Below are 21,084 nucleotides of genomic sequence, written 5' to 3'. Positions count from 1 at the left end.
TATTTCAACACCATTCATTAAAGTATGTGTGTTGTCTTATTTTCTTCATTAGCAGTATTTACTTTTTCATGCATTAACTGGTATCTGCCAGTATTCTGTTCACTTGCAAATTGTCATTTGAGCTTGCTCCACTGACTCCAGTGCCCTTCCTTGTTTCATATAGTCGGTAAATTCAAATTGACTAATTTGCATACAATTTCAGAACCCAAGTTATTGGTGTAAATTAGAAACAAAAATTCTCAGTCCATCATGTCCATATTAGCCAAAAAATCTATCCAGCCTGATCCCACTTTCCAGTTCTTGGTCCTCAGCCCCCTCAGGTGTCTATCCAAGTTTTTTTTTTAATGCAATGAGTGTTTCTGCCTCTACCATCCTTTCAAGGAGTTTCAGATGTCCACTAACTGTGCGTTGAAAACATTTTTTCAACTCTTTCCAACCCTTCTCCCAATTACTTAATATCTATGCATCCTGATTATTGACCCCTCTGCTAAGGGAGATGGGTCCTTCCTATCCATTAAACACCTCAAATCTCCCCTCAGCATCCACAGTACTAAAGAAAGCAACCCTGCCTATCTAATCTTTGTTCATAGCTAAAATTTTCCATTCCTGGCAACATTCTCATAAAGTTCTTCTGTATCCACTGTAATGTAATCATATCATTCCTGTAATCCAGTAATCAGAACTGTGCTGTACTCTGGTCTATTGTTTCCATACAGTTTTAACATCACCTCCCAGCTCTTATATTCTGTTCCTTGGCTAATAAAGGAAAGCATCCATTTGCTTTCTAAACCATCTAGTTGTTCTTCTACCTTCAGGAACCTGTGGACATGTACTCCAAAGTCACTCTGTCCCTATACACTTTTCAGTGTCCTACCATTTACTGTGTATTTCCTTGCCTTGTTTATCCTCTCCAAACACATCACCTCACACCTCTGGATTGAATTTCATTTATCACTTTTCTACCCATCTGGAAATCCATCAATCTCTTCCTACAGTCTACAGCTTTATTTCTCACTATAAACCACACAAACAATTTTGCATTATCTAAAAACTTAATCATGTCCCCTAGATTTAGGTCTAAATCATCGATGTATCATGAAAAGCAAGTGGCCCGTTACTGAGCTTTGCAGAACTTGCTGGAAACAGCACTCCAGTCACAGGAATATCTGTCGACCATTGCTCAGTTGTAGGAACAAAGGGTGTGTACTCTAGGACTCCATAGGCTCTTACTTTTCTGACCAGTTTGACTTTGTGAAATGCCTTGCTAAAATCCATGTACACTACATCAAACCCACTACCCTCATCAACTGCCCTCGTTATCTCAAAAAAAAACTCAAATCAAGTTAGTCATACATGATCTACCGTTAACAAATCTATGCTGACTGTCCTTAATTAATCAGTGTTTTTCTAAAATGACAATTTACACTGTCCCTCAGAATATTTTCCAATAATTTTTCTACCATAAAGGTTAGGCTGACTGGCCTGTCATTATTCAGTCAGGCTTGTGCTAATAAGTGGCAAGCAACATTCACACCAAAAAGTGCCAGGCAATGACCATCTGCAACAAGAGATTTCATCCATCTCCCCTTGATTTCAACGGCTCTGTCATCACTGAATCCACCACTGTCAACATCCTGGGTGATTAACATTGATTTATAAGAAACAGATCCATCATAAACTGATTTGTACAGGCAAACTATATGAACACTGGCTACAAGAGCAGGTCAGAGGCTGGGAATTCTGAGGCGAGTAACTCACCTCCCAACTCGCCAAAGCCTGTCCACATTTATAAGACAAGTCAAGAAGTGTGATAGAATACTCTCCACTTGCCTGGATGAGTGCAGCTCCAACAACACTGAAGAAGCTCAACACCATCCAGGACAAAGCAGCGCACTTGATCAGCATCACCTGGACCAACTTAAACATTCACTTGCTCCACTTCTATTGCACAGTGGCAGCAGTGTGTACCATCTACAAGATGCACTGCAGCAACTCAACAAGGCTCCGTCAACAGCACCTTCCAAACCCACATGTCTACAACTTAGAAGGACAAGGACAGCAGATACATGGGAACACCACCACCTCCAAGTTCCCCTCCAAGCCACACACCATCCCTTCATAGTCTCGGAATCAAAATTCTAGAGCTTTCTTTCCAGCAACACTATGGGTGTACCTGTCCGAAATGGACTGCAGCGGTTCTTCAAGACGATAGCTCACCACCATCTTCTCAAGGGCAATTAGGAATGGACAATAAATGCTGGCCTAGCCAGCGAAGCCCACATCCCTTGAATGAATAATAAAAAAGAACACAATAAATCAAATTAATTAGTTTAAAAAAGGGACTGAGACCAAAATGTCTCTAGTTGCCTATGGCCATTATGCCACTTTTCTTAATATGGTCACATCATCTTGGCATCTCCTCAGTGTCCAACATGTAATGATCTCCAATGTTTCCCTAAGCACATGTGAAGAATATACGATCCATAATGATTTACTGGTTTGTGCTCTTTTAGGTTATCCAAGGCTTCCACCTCACTTATAACCTAGGCAAAAGTCACGACCTTGTTTATCAGTTTGCGGAGAGCATGTTGAAACTTAGGGAAAATAATTATTTAAAGTACTTATGAAAGTAATCAATCATTCAGGATATGTACTAAACTACGTTCATTCACTGTTTCACATTTATTTGCATTTTTTATGGTTCTCAACTTTTCCAATGACTGCCCTATTACAATTTTAGTATTGAATGGGTTTCTTAATTTTATACCTACCTTGCCATCTATGTTTCTCCCACCTCCCTCAGTATCTCTTTGCCATTCCAATCACTAATCAGCTTCAAATGTTTGCTACATTCCCCTATATTTGATAACTAAACTTTCTCACTTCAAAACAATGATGAGACGAATGGCAAGTTATACTGGTTGAGGGACCAGGGCACCAGAAAATCCTGCTCTTTTTCAAATACTGCCAGGGATCTTTCAATATCCACATGAACAAAAGAAGAACTCAGTTTAATGTCTTATTTGAACAATCTGCACTATTGCAGATTATATCACAGATTGAAATCCACAACTTTCAGAGTGAGGTAATAAGAATGCTGCCAACGGAGCTTTGAGATTTGATTTGAATCTTATCACCATGAGCTGGTTGAAATACAGGAGATCTTAAAAGCAAACGGCTATAGTCTAATTGACTAAGCCCCCTCTTACTGCCTTTTGAGGCATGTATGGCACTTGCTTTGGAAGAAAAGCACAAGCCAATTAATTTTAAAACTATTTGTGTTCTTGAGATCAAATCCAGCTGTTCCATAGGGTTAGATCTCAAGTAACTAAAGTCTGACTACCTTTGTCAGTTTGCCCATCCATTCCTTGTATTGATCTCTGCAGCTGGTGGAAATGGAGGATTCAGCTTTCAAGCACTATAAAAGCAAATACAAAACAGCAAGATGAAAAAAAAAGGATATTTTTCCAGAAATTACAATCTCGCTTAATCATCTGCATATACAAGCAATTTAATCCCTGATATAAAGGCAAAATATTGCGGATGCTGGAAATCTGACACAAAAACAAAAAGTGCTGGAAAAACTCAGCAGGTCTGACAGCTCTGTGGGGAGAAAGACAGAGTTAACATTTTGAGTCCATATGACTCTTTTCAGAACTAAAGAGAAGTAGAAATGTGGTGAAATATATACTGTTTATGGCAGGTGGAGCAGGTGAAGCTGGATAGAAGGCCAGCGATAGGTGGAGGCAAAGGAGAGAATGTAAAAGATGCCATAAACAAAAGGTCAAAGGGGTGCTGATGGTAGTGGTACTCCCTGAAACTGCTTAGAGTTAGTCCCATTCACATTAACCCACTACTTTATTTACACTATTATATTTGCTTCATTGCTCATGCAAGTCAGATAGATGATGTACTGCTTTATCGCATGTATTGTACAATATATATTAGGCTCGCTATATTTATACTGTAGGAATGGTAAATGCTATTTTGGGATCTAACTGCATTCTTTACAGACATCTTTGTGGAAACTGTTAAAACAATAATTGCTTGCCTGTTTAAATACATGGTTCATTTTATCTGCAAGTCCAAAGCCCAGGAGAGATTAAAGGATACAAGCAACTTGGTGCTACGGGATAGGTACTGCATGCTGCAGTACTGGCAAGTGGTGTAAGAATCAAGTAGTTAGGCAGTGGTATAAGGTGACAGGAGCAGAGGGTAAGAGCACTGGAGAGGTGGTTGTTGGATATGGCAGGACATTAAGTTTTCTAAAATTTAATATCAGGGTCTGTTCAAAACAATTTAGCCATTGATCATAGGCCCAACAGAGACCAAAAAAATACAAAAGTACTGTTTCTAAATAACTGATTCTGTAAACAAATTATTTTTTAAAAGTCAATCACATTATACCATAGATGACTTTGATTGAAAGCCATCATAACCAAACACATTCAAACCCAACACAAGAACAGACTAATCAAAAAACTGTATACTGTGGATGCTGGAAATCTGAAATAAAATCAGAAAATGCTGGAACCACTCAGCAGTCCACAGATGCTGCCACATACTGCTGAGTGTTTCCAGCATTTTTTGTTTTTATAACAATAGGCTATTTGGATCATAAAGAGATAAGGATTAATAATAATAGCAGAGATTGATTGAACCAGCACACTAAATTTACTTTAAAATAAAAATGTTCATATCCACTACCTTCTCAAAATTTCTTCAAAGCATCCATCCACATATCTTATCTTAACATCCTATTGCCACTCTGGTCTTAGTTGCTTAAATATACTCTATTAGTAATATCCTTCTCTCACTAGCTTCTTTGGCCCTTAACCTTCCACGATACCTAACCCTAAACATATTGATTTTAAACCAGCTTAGAAACCTGACAAAGAGCCTGTTGCTCTTACGTCATCTCAAGCCTATATCAGGATACTCCTCTTGGGCACTGAAAATAAAGTACAAGGTAAAACCCTATAATTAATATTGAAGACACTCAAACTCACTTTGTTTCAATAACTACTCCACAGTCATCGCTACTCAAAAAGTAGCCCTGCTCTGAACAACGGTACACACTAATCTGACATCTCTCTCCTCCTCCCCGCAGACCAAGCGGCACACAACTTCGACACTGTTTCTCTCCCCACAGAATTGTGCCGTATTTAAGGACGGCTCCTTCAGTGCGTTGTAATGTTATTCCAGGTCTGAAACCCCAGCCTGTACATAACTAAATGATGTAAAGCGTGGAACGGTGGGGAAACTACACATAGCCCCCATCAGTGACCTGGGCTAACGGTTGCTGAGCCCAATCCAGTGGCTGCAGCGGGTCAGGGCTTTTCGGGGGATGCCGAAGGTGGGAGGGGTGTGGATAGGAGGGGAGCCCCTTCCATTCTCCCCGTCGTGTGGACTAACCCTGCCGTCTCTACCCGAACAGACGCAGTCCTCACCAAGGGGCTCAGCGTCTCTGTGATCTTCTCCCTCGCACTCAGACACACACCATCCACTAACGGCAACTCTCTCCTTTCCCCGAGATTTTAAATTCACTCACGTGACGAGAGTGCTCGCCGCTCATTGGCGCATTTGAACCAGGCCGTTGCGACTCGGTCCTTGCGCGCAGCGCATTCTGTGGTTTGTAGTTCACAGCCCGCCACAGGCACAGGTGTATCTCCGACATGGGACTGGAGCAGCAGACACTGGGGATATGTTGCGGGTTCGATGTAGCGTGAGAGTCTGGAGCTGTAGCATACATTCCCTTAAAGCCCCAGAAATAGATGGGTGAACGGACCAGGGTGAGACATGCTGCACATCTCAGTATCAAATGGCAAAAACAAAACACCTGCCTGTCCGCAAGTATTACCCAGACCTCCCTGCCGCTTGCCATTTCAACACACCACCCTGCTCTCTTGCCCACATGTCTGTCCTTGGCCTACTGCATTGTTCCACTGAAGCTCAGCAAACTGGAGGAACAGCACCTCATCTTCCGACTAGGCACTTTACAGCCTTAGGGACTGAATAGTGAGTTCAACAATTTTAGATCATGAACTCTCTCCTCCATCCCCACCCCCTTTCCGACCTCCCCTCCTTTTTTCCCCAATAATTTATATATATTTTTCTTTTCCCACTTATTTCCATTATTTTTAAACGTATTTCCATCCATTGTTTTATCTCTACCTTTTAGCCTTTTACGATTCCTTCACCCCACCTCCACTAGGGCTATCTGTACATTGCTTGTCCTGCTTTCTACCCTTAATTAGCACATTCCTTTAGATAATATCACCACCTTCAACACCTCTTTGTCCTTTTGTCTATGACATCTTTTGGCTATCTCCACCCATCACTGGCCCTCTATCCAGCTCTACCTGTCCCATTCCCCTTAAACCAGCTTATATTTCACCTCTTTTCTATTTTTACTTAGTTCTGTTGAAGAGTTATATGGACTCGAAACGTTAACTGTGTTCCTCTCCACAGATGCTGCCAGACCTGCTGAGTTTTTCCAGGTATTTTTTTTTTGGATTTCCAGCATCTGCAGTTTTTTGCTTTTTATATTAAATAACACTTCATGTCGTTTTGACTGAAGTCATACCCAAGTAATCAAATTCATTCATTCATAAAGTAACATAGAACTTAGCACAAAAAGCAGCCATTCAGCCCAACTACTCCTTACTACATCTAACTTCATCTAACCCTATCTAACATACTCTTATAAATACTAATTGAATCTGCTCAAGCCATAAGCAAAACAGTTATCAGTCACATTATATCCTCTACTTCCAGATCGCCACTTACAACCCATTTCACTGTTAAATTCTTCTTAGATATATTCTTAACTCAAATTGGATGCCCTGCTTTTCAACTGTAGACTTCGAAATATGGAGCGGAATTTTATGCTGGAGGGATTTTACGGTCCCACTGAAGTCAATGGACTTTTGAATGGCTTGCTGCATTGTATGGCCCCGCCCCCGCTGCAACTGGGCCGTAAATTTCCACCCATGGTGTTCATTGTTAAGGACAAAATTAATTCTCACTTGGAGAAGGAGGAGTAAATAAGGGACAGCCGGCACAGATTCATTATAGGTAAATCATGTTTGACTAACCTGAGTTCTTTGATGAATAACAGAGAAGATTTTTGAAGGTAGTGCAGTCTATGTATATATGGACTTTCAAAAAGTATTTGAATAAAAGTACTTCTCACAGGTTTATTTGAAAAATCATGCACTTGGTATTAAAGGAACATTGGTAACTTGGGGCTTAGAAGCAGAGAAGTGCTGAACGGAATGGTTTACTGACTGAAGTGAAGAATGCAGCACATATCTACTGGCTGCCCCTCAGTGACATCATCCAAAGACAGGATGTCAGATGCCACTGACAATATTCAGATCTCCCATTCCACCTCCTCCCTTGAACCCTCCACTGTTCTGTTGTCAGCCTACTGATATCCAGTCCTGGAAGAACTGCAATTCCCTCCAGTTAAAAACTGGGAAGACCAAAATCGTCATTGCTGTCACCTCTGTTACAAACTCTGTTCCCTCACCACTGATTCCGTTCTCCTCTCTGGCCACTCTCTCAGGGTGGACAGATTGTTCACAACCTTATGGCTTTCCCCTCATTACCTGTGTAAACTCATTCTGTCCTACAATCCTCCAAGAATGTTGTGTTTCTCCAACCCTAACCTCTTGTGTATCTGTAGCTCTCTTCCCCACACAACTGGTGGCTGCACCTTCAGCTGTCTAAGTCCTAAGTTCTGGAATTTCTTCCCTAAACCTCTCTGCTTCTCCAGCCCTCTGTTCTCCTCTAAGATCTTGCTTAAAACCTACCTGTCTGACCAAGCCTTAAGTCACCCCCATCTTAACATCTCCTTTGGCAATGTGTCAATTTTTGTCTCAATCTTTCGTAAAGTGCCTTAGGATGTTTTAAGTATGTAAATACTTAAGTTTAGGATTTTGTCCAAGAGTTATTTCAAAGAAGCCTTTTTTGCTGAAGGCAATTTTCACTTTGACAAGGCAGATTGTACCTCGTGCTTATCAGAGAAAGGTCACAAAACCATCCTTGAGGCTACCTTGGTTGGCAGCCTTACTTCTGCCACAGCACTCCAAGATAAAGGTTGCAAGAGTGAGTGCAAAATATGTAGGCAGGGCCAACACTGCAAGGTCAGAGTCAACAATTCAATAGAAATACATAAAAGTTCCAACATAGAAACAGGCTGATAGTCTCATTAAGTTGGTTTTCCTCCTCCAGATAAGAAAATGTGCCTGTAGCCCCTTTTTGTTCATCAATACAACCAATCTAATTGTGAATATTAATATATTTTTTTGCCTCAACCACAAACCCTGGAGGTAGATTAGTTTCACAACTCTAAGTAAGTTTATCTTCCCCTATTCAAAATGTTTACACTTAATCTTGTCTCTTATCCATTAGAAAACAGTCTGCTTCTATCTACCTTTTGATCATTTCCTAATTTTGAGCAGCATTATATTGCCCCGAAAACTGTGCTGTTTGAATGTCTTGGATATCATCCGATATATTTCTTTATACAAAGCAGCATCCTAGTGAGTCCACAATAGACCTTCTCTACCAATCTGCTGGCTGTTCTTTTAATATTTTTCTCATTTTATTTTCATCTTTTCATGGGATGTGAGCACTGCTAGCAAGACCAGCATTTTTGTCCATCCCCAATTGGTCAAGATGGCAGTAAGCCACCTTCTTGAACTGCTGCAAATAGTATGGTGAATGTACTCCCACAGTACTGATAGGGAGTTCTAAGATTTTGACCCAGCAACAATGAAGGAATGGCAATATATTTCTAAGTCAGGATGGTGTGAACCCTGAACAGGAATCATATTCAACTCAAAGCTTTAACTCTTTCACCCCACAGATGCTGCCAGACCTGCTGAGTATTTCCAGTGCACTGTTTTTTCATCTCTGTTGTTGGAGATGGTCATTGCCTGGCATGAATGTTATTTTCCATTCATCAGCCCAAGCCTGAATGTCGCCCAGATCTTTGGCATGAGGGCATGGGCTCCTTCATCCTCTGAGGAATTGCGAATGGAACTGTACGCTGCAATTGGAGAAAAACTACTTTCAACTTTAAAACAGTGGGAAGGAAAATGGTTACTTCTAGAGCACTATCCTGCGGAACTCCTGTAGCAATGTCCTGGAGTTTGAAAAATGGTCTTCAACTATCATAATCATCTTCCTTTGGGCTAGATATGGCTCCAGTCAGGGGTCTTTTTCTCCCAATTCCCATCAACTTTAACTTTACAAGGGCTCCTTAATCAGTCAAGTGCTTCCTTCATGTCAAGGCCAGTCACTGTCACCTGACCTCTGAGCTTCAGAACCTTTGTCCATGTTTGGATAAAGGTTGCAATGTGATCTGATGCCAAATGATTCTAGCAGAATCCAAACTGAGCAGCAGTGAGTAGAATTTTGGTTATCCTAAATATATGTAAATAATAACTAATTTGAATTTACAGTCTAGTGGTTCGTAAAGTACTTTCGGAAAATAAAAAAATTATATAGCACTCTCCAAAACCTCAGGATATCCAAATGCATGTCCAAGCCAAGCAAAGAATGTGTAATCAGTGCTACAACACACGAGGCAGCCAAATTGTGCAGTGAAGTCTCACAATGATTTAACAACAATCTGCTTTTGCTGGTAGTAGTTATGGGATAGAGTGTCTGCATGTTTTGTGAAGGGTGGGTCATGTTTTCAGGTTAGTAACATGGACTGGATAAGAAAGTGTCGATGGATGTTGTCCACATGGACTTCTAAAAGGTATTTTATAAGATTCTGCACAAGATGAGCAAAACTAAAGCACACAAAATTTGTGCTAAGTTTGTGACATGGGCTGGTAATTGGTTGAGAGGTAGAGAGAGTAGGGGTAAATGGAACATTCTGATTTACGAGATGTAACAAGTAGTGTTCCCCAGTGATCTCTTCTGGGGCCTCAGTTTTTCCTTCACTATTATTTAAGACTTGGATGAAGGAATACAGTTTTATATTGAAGTCTGAAAATGACACTAAACTACGAGAATAGTTAGATACTTGTTTGACCAGCATAGACTCGATGGGCCAAAGGGCCTTTTTCTGTGCTGTAGACCTCTATGATTCTAGGAGGCGCAGTAAGATGTGTAGATTTGAGCAGGAAGTTACAAAAGAACAAAGATGGATCAGCTGATTGAACTCCATCTATCACAGTTTTGCTCAATCTGGGAGGAATGCAAGGTCATCCACTTTTAATCAGAGAAAGAAAAAATAGAATAATTCTTAATGGCAGCATGGACACATTACTGAAAGCTAGTGCACAGGTATAAAAATTAATCAAATAGGCTAATAGATTGTTGGACCTTTCAAGGTGGTTGGAATACAAAGGTGACAAAGTGATGCCTCAGTTACACAGAGCCTTGGTCAGACTCTATTGAGAGTACTGCGTTAGGTTTTGGGCACTAAACCTTAGGAAAGATTTACTGGCCTTTGAGTCAGTACAGCACACATTCACCAAAATGATGCAGAGGCTCAAAAGTTTTTATTATCAGGCCATGTTGCTTAGGCTAGGCTCATATTTTCTCCAGTTTAGAAGTTTGAGAGGTTATCTCATTGAGGTTTTTAAAATGATAGTGGGGTTTTGATAGGGTAGAGAGGGAAGTTATTTCCTCACGAGGGGGCAATCCAGAATAGGGAAGCATAATTTTAAAATCAGAGCTAGACCATTTAGGGATAAAATCAGGAAGCACTTTTTCATACAAAGGGTGGTGGAAATTTAGAACTCATTCCCTCAAGAGACATTGAACGGTGGGTCAACTGAAATGTTCAAGACTGAGATCAATAAATTTTTGTTGAGAAAGGATACAACAGCACTTAAATTTACAAAGTGCCTTTAACACAGTTAAACATCCCAAGGTACTTCACAGTAGCATTAAACAAAATTTCAGACTGAGCCACATAAAGGAATGTTAAGGGAGATGAAAGGGTTAGATTTTAAGGAGTGTCTCAATCAGAAAAAAGGTAAAGAAGTTTAGGAAAAGGATTCCAGATCTTGGGGCATAAGCCTATAATCTTGACTCAAATGAAAGTGCTACCACCGAACTAAAACAGACAGCTGAGCCACAAGTTGAGCTGCACAACGCAGACACAAGTGGCCTATCAGAACTATTACTTACTCATGCCCTTAAATTTATTAGACCACAAGGAAAACATTTAAATATTTGAATTTATTTCTTTAAAACTGGACAACCCAACTTTTATGTACATTACTGTCAAAGTAGGTGGGATGTGGTAATCACTTCCTTCAGGAACCCACAAAGAGTATCTCATTCAGCACACATTAGTAAGTCACAGGTGTTGCTGGCTTTGCATCCTCCAGGTCAGTGTCCAACCAGCGGTACCTGCGATGACGTCGCAAAACTTCAATTGCTTTGTGTTCAACAGGTGTTGGGGTTATTCCCAAGTCCTCCAGACCAGGAAGGTCAGGGTACTTCATGTCTGTGATGTGCAACTAAAATAAATTCATAAACAATGTATATATGACATTTTACAAACTACAATTATTTCAGTGCCTCACTGAATTTTTATCTCCACAAGTTCTGTATAAATCTTACCACAATAAAATTTTCCTTTTCAAGAGTATCATTTAAACTTGACTAAAATTTTTAATTTGAATAGGTAAACTCTCAATAAATTCCTATAGAGCCTAAAAATTTAAAGAACCATGGCTCAGTTAGCACTCATCTTAGTCAGGTCATGGGTTCAAGTCCTACCCCAGGACTTGGAACATAATCACAGCTGACACTTCAGTGCAGTACAGAGGGAGTGCTGCACTTTTGGCAGTGCTATCTTTCAGACAGATGTTAAACCATGGTTCCATCAGCCCTCTTAGGTGGACACAAGAGATCCCATCGCACGATTTGAAGACAAGTAGGAGAGTTTCCTTCATGTGCTAGCCAATACTTACTCCTCAACCACTAATATAGTTTAAGCTGGTCATTTGTCTCATTGTGGTTTATGGGACCTTGCTGTATGAAATTTGGCTACCACTTCTTCTACATTACAATAATGAGTACACTTTAAAAAGTACTTAATTGTCCAAAATGATCTTGAGGCTGTGAAAGAAGCTACATAGACGCAGGTTTCTCCTTCTTTCTGAAAATAGTGCACACAAGATATAGGACGGCAGTGTTCATGAACTTTGTCGGTCAGAGTTTTACCTTCAAATGCACTAAAGGGGTCTCTTTAACTGAACATATGTTTTATTGTTAAGGCCAATTGTTCTTATGTTTTAGATTTAACTAGTCTTGGTGCTTTCTGCTATTAATCCACACTGCTTATCCTTAAGCTACAGTGGGGAATCCAGGGAAAACTGAGGAGTTGGGATTTGTGGCGTCTTAAATTCGGGAATTGGGTGTGCAGTGGCTTTGAAGTTCGGGGAGGTGCATGACTTAGGGGGAAAAGAAAGGGAAATTGGAGAATGGGGCCTCCAGGAGAGATAAAACTGGGAAATGGGACAAACTGCTGAATGGAGGTTTGGAGTAACAATGAACTCTTAGAAATGGGGGCTCAGAGGAAAGATGAAATGATGAAGATGGAGGATAATGAAATTTGGGAATGGTTGGGGCTTAAAATGGGTTTTCCCTCTTCCTCACCCACTGTTTCCCCTCTGCCTGCATATGGTTGACCTTCTGATTTTTGGATTTCTTGTACAACAGCTGCTGGCAGGAAACCATAGGCAAAGATCTTCAACTACATGGAACCCAATTGATACAAGATAAATGCAAAAAAAATTGCAAAAATCATGTGATGTGAATATCACACGATCAAACCTCCAGGAATGTTTCCAATTAGAGTTGGCAACCTGAGGCCCTGAGCTAGGGATGCACTTGAGTCATTTAAATGATGTAGTGCAGTTTAAGTGATGTAGCCATATAAAGCCACAAATCAACAAAGGGTGAAGTCAGGTCATTACAGATGGAGTGACATTTAAAATGCCTACAGACTAGGTGAAGAGGCTGCAGGAAAATTTGCCTCATCATCTGAAAAGTAAATTGGTAATCTACCATGAGCAGCACCATAGAAAATTTACTATTTTAAAAACTTTAAACATACAAGCACTTCTTAAGCCAGGAGTCACACTTCCTCCTCAACACATTGGCTGTCACATTTATGATATGCAAAGTACCTGCACATGATGAGCTCAAATTTTGCATTCATAAATTAGTGACGAAATATAGCAGCAATTTGGCATGATTTAAAAATAGAAAAGAGAAAAATGGGTAGTAAAATTTCTGCTGAGAAATTAAATAAGGGCCTTTTTTCAAAACAGCCAATGCGCAAAAATAATTTCAGGAGAACTGAATCAAATGAATGTCACTGAACTATCATGTTGTTCAAATACATTGATAGGTCCATTTCCCCCACCTCACTGCCTTTTGCCAGCCATCCACACCAAGGCAAAAAAAAAATTCTAAAAGAGCCAACATGCATAAATACAAAAAAGTAAAACAAAATTCAAATTATTATTAGTGAAACTGATGATGTCAGCCCTGCCTCAGGCAGTAGCACTCTTGAACCCACAACCTTGTAATGCAGACGCAAGTCTCACTCCAGGACCTGAGCACAAAAATCAAGACTGACACTCTGACAGTGCAGCACTCCCTCAGTATTGCACTGAAGATGCTAGCTTTTGGATCTTAAACTAAGGCTTCATTTGCCTTCTTTGTTGAACATAAAAAATTCCATGGTATTATTCTGAAGAAGAGTGGGGGAGTTATCACAAATCACCTGGTCAATACTTATCCCTCAATCAGCATCATAAAAAGATTATTTGGTCATTATCACATTGTGTGTAAATTGGCTGCTGTGTTTCCTACAATACAACAGTGATTACACTTCAAAAGCACTTAACTGACTACAAAATGCATGGGGACATTGTCATTGTCTGTCAGAGTGTCAATCCGTGGTTATGGAAGATGCTATATAAACACAAGCCTTTCTTTTTATAAAATTATATAAATCCTGCTGGAAATGCTTCTATTACATTTACCTAAACTCCCCACCTATCTACCCAAGGGCCAAATCTGATGGTAGTTCCCATCCCAGCCCCGCACCCCATAAAATGAGCCCAAGCCAGCCCTGACTAACCTGATCCCAGTGTCTGGCACGCTACCCCCAATGAGCTCCAACCTTTTGCCGGGCCCAATGCTCCATGGTACATAATGTCCTCTTCAATATGTGCACATCTTACTAACACCCCTCCAAATGAATAGCAGGAAATTATATGGCAGCCAATTCCCATGTTAGTTCACTGATGAGGAAAAAGCACCAAAAAGTGACATTTATTTTTGATGGTGTTGACTGACAGAGGAATGTTAGCTAGACACAGGAGAAATTCCTGCTGCTCTTCAAAAAGCATCATAGAACTGTCTAGATTGCATATTCATAGCCTAAAATGCAACCTAACATAAATTCCAAGGTGAGCTCGGTGAAGAAACTTTACTTGATTATACACTTAGCAGTTATTCATAAGAGTTTCATACCAAATCATGATTGAATCCCTGGCTGCAGCACTTTTCTGAAAATAATTATTTTTAAAATGTTTTGAATTACTTTTTAATGTATAACTTTGATGAAAAAAAAGCATCTAATGCTAACTGACCTAATAAAATAACGTACTAAGTATAGGTAGGGCAATGGTGCACACCAAAACCAAACACATACCCTGTCAATTTTGTCACGAGATGTCCATTGATCAAATGGGCTTATTTCAAAGATCCTCGCCATAAGACTGTGGTAAGAGAATGACAGCCATTTACTAGATTAAAACCAAATTGGTCACGGTGCATGCACAATATGACTACGTAACAAAACCTGATAAAGCCCATTGCACTGATTTATAGTGCAGTCTAATATAGTTTAATCTACAAACTTAGATAGCTAACTCTTTGTTCCTTCACTCAAATCATTAATACTTATGATGAAACGCTGTTTAACTGAACATAAACTAAATGGTACAATTTTAAACAGAGTGCAGGAGGGGAGAGACCTAGAGATGCATGTACACAACCGCATCTTGTATTTATACAAGGTAATAAAGCCTTCCTTATAGCAGAATTATCAAACAAATTTGACAGAAACACAGAGAGCTGTCAAGATGGTTGAGCAAAAGTTTGGTTAAAGAGGAAGGTTTCAAGGAGCATCTTAAAAGGAGAGAGCCGAGCGGCGACCAGGTGTAGGGAGGGAATTCCAGAGTCTAGGGCTTTGGCAGCCAAAGGCACGGTCACCTATGGTGGAGCAATTAAAATTGGGGATGGGCATGAGGCCAGGACTAGAGGAGTGCAGATATCTCGGAGGGTTGTGGGGCTGGAGGAGATTACAGAGATAGGGGGAGGTGAGGTCACAGGGGGATTTGAAACAATGAAGAGCATTTTAAAATTAAAGCATTGTTTAACTGGGAGTCAATAAAGGTCAGTGAGCACAAGGGTAATGGGCGAATGAGACTTGGTGTGAGTTAGTATACAGGCAGCAGAGGTTTCTATGAGTGCAAGTTTATGGAGGATTCAAGAGAGGTAGCAGAACATCAGATCGTCAAGTCTAGAAGTAAAAAAAGGCATGAATCAGGGTATCAACAGCAGATATGGTGAAGTAGTGTTCCAGGAGGTGGAAGTAGGTACTTTATGTTGTGGCACAGATATGTAGTCAGCAGCCCATCTGGGGTCAAATATGACATCAAGATTGCAAACAGTCTGGTTCAGTCTCAAAAAGTTGTCATGGAGAGAGATAGAGTTTGTGGGTAGGGGACAGGGAACAGAGTTCCTGGCAGGGAACTGAAAACAATGGTTTTGGTCTTTGCATATTTAGTTGGAGGAAATTTCTGTTCATCCAGTACTTGATCCAGTACACAAGTCTTTGAAGGTGGAAGGACAAACTGAGAAGGCTGTTAAAGGCATATGGGTACAGAAGCAAGTTATGTTAAATCTTTATGAAACACTGATTAGGCCCCAGCGGGAATAATTTGGCCAGTTCTGCGCACACATTCTAGCAGGGCTAGGTGGCTGGGTTGGGGGTGATGGTGGTAGGGCAGGAGAGAATATCAGGGCTTTGGGTAAGAGATTTACTCGAATGGTACCAGGAATGAGAGATTTCAGCTAGAGAGAGAGAGAGTTCAGAAACGAAAGCTGTTCTCTTCGCAGCAGAGCAGGTTAGGCAGAGATGAACAGTTTTGATAGCATAAAAATGGAGAAACTATTTCCAAAGGCAGGACAGGTGGTAACCAGAGGAAACACAATACAATTAAGATAATTGGCAAAAGAACTAAAGGCAACATGAGGAAATTATTATTATTATTTTATTTTTCACACAGCAAGTTGTTGTGATTGGGAATGCACGAACTGAAAGAGTTGGGAAAGCAGATTCAATAATAACTTTCAAAAGGGAATTGGATAAATACTTGGCAGGAGGAAAATGTTCAGAGTTATGGGGAAATAGCAGGGAAGTGGGTCTAATTAGATAGCTCTTTCAAAGAGGGGCACAGGCATGATGGGTCGAATGGTCTCCCTTCTGTGCTGTGTCATTGTCATTCTATGTTGTGACAGACATATACATGCAGGAATCAGAAGTATACTTAAACTCCACAAAAGACCTAGCAATACAAACGTTGTCAATGAGCAAGGTTAAACCAGTTAAAAGTGAAGAATGAGGAAGGAACAAGTCCTCCTGACCACCAGTTTAATTAGGTCAAGCAATTTTACTTAAGGGGGGGCAGGGGGGCAATGGGAAAGGATCAACATTAAAGCACTTACGAACTGTGAATCAGAAAGCAGACACTATTTTTTCCGCATTTTGAAGTCTGGAACAATTAGGAGGTTATGAAGACAAAAATGTGACAATTTTATCTTTACAATAAATATGTTCCTCCAGTAGCTCGTTTTGATCAGAACAAAATTGTACAGTCATGCAGCTTTCATTTACAAAATTTGTAAGTTTTGGGCAGTAAGTATATTGGCTTATACACATTAAATAAATATCATATAATTTTAGTTTCATGCTTTAATTTCAGATTGCAGTGACCCACAGCTCACTAGGTTGAATCCCCATCTCTACCAAGTTCCTTTTCTTAGACATGTCACTGTGGGAAACAGTGAATGATGGCTACAAATGTCTTTTTGAAAAAAGGGGGAAAGTGAGAATAAAATAAGAAAGCAAAAATCGTTGGAATGTAAGTCTTAACAAAGAATATTCACTTTCAAATTGGGTTGCTCAAAAGAAATGAAACAAGACTTAACTGTGCAATAAGGCTGGACTAGAACTGTCAGTGCAAATCTGGACAAGAGCCAGGAGCGCAGAGGGATGCACAGAAACATACTACAGTAAGACTTTGCACCTTAGAGGCACAAATGGCAGCTTTTAGAGTTGTTCCTGTCCTATAGCTACTTGGGAGCATCCTCTCAACCACAGGCTAAAAGAAAATTGGATGACAGAGAGTAAAATTGGCTGGTAACATCAGTTCACTTTTGGATGCTGATGTCTCTACTGTGTATTCCGTCGCTGTAACCTTATGGCTGGTACTTACTGATAGATAGGTCTTGGCAATGGGTATGGTACAAATGGTCTATGCATAACAGCATATACATATTTCACAAAGTCATGAAGAAGGTATCGATGGGGCCTGTTAAATAAAAAATGTTTTTCAGTTTATGAACATGCAACAGAAATATGTTTATAAGTCTTCAATCCATTACCACATTATGCAGACAAAAATGCATTTCCAATATGCTTAATTTGACCTAAATCAAGTCAAATTTGATCAGTAACAGAACCAACCCAAATAATCATTTTTATAAGCTTAAGTCACGCAGGAATGTATAGAATTGCAATCAATATTGTCAGTTCCAAAGTCAAATAGAATGATGCCATAGCCCAATGTTCCATCTGAGCTGCACACCTATGCAGCAACCCAGTGACCGAGCGTGTACAGTCGTGCAAGAAACTTTGAAGGGGCCATGCACTTAAAACAAATCACCCATGCACTTCAAAATAAAAATAAATAGTTAGCGGGTACGTTGCTGTAGTCCAACTTTTGGCTTCTTTATAGTTTGTGGCTAGTTGTAACAAAGCATAAATATAGATAGTTACTAATGTTCAAACTCCACCCACAATGCATTTTGATAAGGAAAAGGAAGGCCAAGCCTGCAGTCATGGGCCATAGTCACAGCAAGTATGGTGGCAGGAGGATAATTCATTAAAGTCAGATGTATTGGATATTTGGAACAGTAGGAATAGAAGGAAGATGCTCTACTGAAATGCAGGGAGAAAATGGAGGAAACAACAGGAGTAATGGTACATCAAAAACATAAGAAGGAAGGGCAGGGTGATTCCATCCAAACAGAATATTGCTGATGACTTTGACAAGGGCCATTCGTGATGCTGTGAACAGGACAGAAACCAGACTGAAGGGATATGAACAGAGAATGGTGATGTTTAAGAACTTAAGAGTGAATGAAGGTCAAGTTGATAATTAGAAAGATTGAAAGGGTTCAGGGATGGACTTTTTGAAGACAAGGTGATAACAGTACTGTTAAAAGAAAGGATCAATGTCTGAAGAAAGGAAGAAATTGATGAAAAGCTCCAGGTTTGGGGGAAATCAAATATTGGGTCAAATAGGAAATAATTTTGGTGCGAGCTGGGAAGGATGAAATGAGGTAAAACTGCACACCAAAGATTGGGGGCCTAAGAGGTATGAGGAAGATGTGGGCAGGAGGAACAGAAGTAAATGTGAACCTTACTTAAAAAACTTACCCAACTATAACATATGATTTTCCATTGGAATCAGGGTCTTTAATAGCAGCTATAATTGCTTTGGCCACATCCGCCACCTATTTAATAAGACAGAAAAATACACTTGCATAACTGGTTAAAATAAAACAAACAATCAATCAGGATCATAAGTACCAGCTAAATAATTTAAAACAAATCAGAGAAGTTTCTAATGCACATACATATACAGGTTGCTTTACAGTCTTCATGCCCAAAGAAATAAGGGGTGTGGCACGTCCAAACCAGCGCAAGTCTAGGGGAAAAGAATTGCAACACTATTCAATTATATACTTGAAAATTAGTAAAACTTTGTACAAAACTTAAACTTCATGAGAGGCATGCAATTCCTTTCTCATTGAAAATATGCAATTCACATATTTTTGACAATTCACTCTTCATGCCTTTACTACAAACATTTAAAAGTATGATAAAATCATAGCACTGTGATACTTAAAATACAGACACTTCCTTTTTACTCTAGTTCCAATCCAGGTTCTTATTGCTAAAATATTTATCCTCATATGGGCTGGGCTGTCTCCAATGTCCTGAAGTGAAATGTAAGGAGGGATACTCGCCCTTTCCCTTGCCTTCCAGAAGCTCTGAGCTCAACATCAATGGCTGCAGCACATAAGTTTTAGTATGTCAATTTGTACAATTTAGGCCTTTATTCTCAGTTAATATTTGCTGATTTTATATTTTCATAAATGTTGTATGTAATTTGTGCGCAAGATTAACTTTGCTCTATTGTTATTAACCATTTAGCTCATGTGTCATGTACACTGGTATATAGTTTCATTCTGTAAACAGAAAGGGCACCAATACAGATGTTGGTATCCATCAGTGAAGCAGCTTCAGTAAAAACAGCCTTTCTATGCCTTTAGTTGTTCACCATAGTGAATAAGAACTGAATATTTTACACCAGGAAAAAGTCTACTATCACAAATTGCTTCTAAATTTACTGCACTGTAGTCATATCATAACTGAGTTTTGTCTAGCTACAGGAAATGGAAATCTGTATTGTACAAAAATATACAAAAGTTAATTAATTCTTACAGATTTGTTAAAGGCAAATTGTATCCGATTAACTGGAGTGTAAAACTTTGAACAAGAATGCTAAAAGTTAGATCAGTGAGGAAATCTTATTCGCTTTCTAGAAATCTAATTTTGTTTGTATTTAAATTCTAAATTTCATCTAGGCTTATGTAGGGATAGACAAGCTCTCCACTGGAAAACAATTGAAATTAATTAAGAAAAACCAGTTTAAGCTAGTTTTCTGTACCTGGGGCACAGCTGAGTCTTTAGTTTCAGAGCATATAAATACGGGCCACACAGTGTGACTTTTAACAAGAGTGTTGGGAGTTGGGTGAGTGAGGGAGTTAGGAGAAGAGGGAAAGGAGTGCTCCTTTGATTTTCTAACTTTTCACTGTAAAAATTGGTTCTTACTCTACCATAGGGGTGCTAGCTAGATACTTGGTGGGTATCTGGTAAGTGGTTAAGGTCTATTCTATTCCTAAAGTTTAAAATAGTACACAAATTGGTGGTAAGAAAATACATAAGGAAGGAAAATAATTGAGTAAAATAATTAAGTAATTAATTAAAACACATTAAAAGGTGGCAGGTGATGCATCACAACTGCAGCCTGCAGGAGTTCCTGGATGCCATTGTGACCCAGGACAATCACATCGCTAGTAAATGTTCATGGCTTGAGGAGCTTTGGCTCAGAGTCATTGAGATGGAGGCCAAGCTACAGACACTGGGGTTCATCAGGGAGGGGGAAAGTTGACTGGACACTTTGTATCAGGAAGCGGTCACACCAATGGTCAGGGACAGGAGGCTGTGACTGTGACTGAGACAGGTAAGGGGACCCAGAGGGCAGGAGTGCAGCAGCCTCAACCTTTAGCCATTGTCCAATAGGTTTGAGGTACTTTCAGGCTGTTTGCATGGAAGTGAGGGCCGCAGAGTGGATGAACTGACTGGTCATGGCACAGGAAGCCATTCAAGTGGGGGGAGCAAAAAGGAATGTATGTAGTGATGGCAGGGGACAGAATAGTGAGAGGATTGACATGTTCTTTGCAGCAAGAATGAGCAACCAGACGGCTGTGTTGCCTGCCCGGCGCCAGGGTTCAGGACATCAGCTCAGGGCAGGAGAGGAACTTGGAGTGCGGAGGGGGAGGATCTGGTCATCATGGTCCATGTAGGTACCAATGATACAGTCAGTACAAGAAAAGAGGTTCTGCACAGTCAGTATGAAGAGCTAGGCACTAAATTAAGAAGCAGAA

General features: G+C 40.0%; 2 protein-coding genes across 6 annotated transcripts in view; both read right to left on the bottom strand.

Moving 5' to 3' along the window:
- LOC121285576 (G2 and S phase-expressed protein 1-like) overlaps positions 1 to 5,571 on the bottom strand; it is a 28,070-nt gene extending 22,499 nt beyond the window's left edge. For 2 of the 4 annotated variants that reach the window (XM_041202138.1, XM_041202141.1), the window contains exons 1-2: positions 5,451 to 5,563; positions 3,344 to 3,418 (exon numbers count right to left, since the gene is read on the bottom strand). In XM_041202138.1, the coding sequence (XP_041058072.1) occupies positions 3,344 to 3,365 (22 nt within the window). In that variant the 5' untranslated portion in view covers positions 3,366 to 3,418; positions 5,451 to 5,563. Of the gene's footprint in view, positions 1 to 3,343; positions 3,419 to 5,009; positions 5,385 to 5,450 lie in introns of those variants that run through there. The other 2 variants (XM_041202140.1, XM_041202139.1) reach the window with 2 other exon arrangements.
- A 5,621-nt stretch (positions 5,572 to 11,192) lies between these two features.
- Positions 11,193 to 21,084, bottom strand: part of ndufa9a (NADH:ubiquinone oxidoreductase subunit A9a) — a 30,404-nt gene continuing 20,512 nt past the window's right edge. The window contains exons 7-11 of one of the 2 annotated variants that reach the window (XM_041203440.1): positions 18,988 to 19,058; positions 18,788 to 18,864; positions 17,562 to 17,657; positions 14,711 to 14,777; positions 11,193 to 11,495 (exon numbers count right to left, since the gene is read on the bottom strand). In XM_041203440.1, the coding sequence (XP_041059374.1) occupies positions 11,325 to 11,495; positions 14,711 to 14,777; positions 17,562 to 17,657; positions 18,788 to 18,864; positions 18,988 to 19,058 (482 nt within the window). In that variant the 3' untranslated portion in view covers positions 11,193 to 11,324. The remainder of the gene's footprint in view (positions 11,496 to 14,710; positions 14,778 to 17,561; positions 17,658 to 18,787; positions 18,865 to 18,987; positions 19,059 to 21,084) is intronic. The other variant, XM_041203441.1, reaches the window with a different exon arrangement.

Source organism: Carcharodon carcharias, chromosome 13, assembly GCF_017639515.1.
Source record: "Carcharodon carcharias isolate sCarCar2 chromosome 13, sCarCar2.pri, whole genome shotgun sequence".
NCBI lineage: Eukaryota > Metazoa > Chordata > Chondrichthyes > Lamniformes > Lamnidae > Carcharodon > Carcharodon carcharias.
This window is presented reverse-complemented; position numbering and strand designations above follow the sequence as displayed.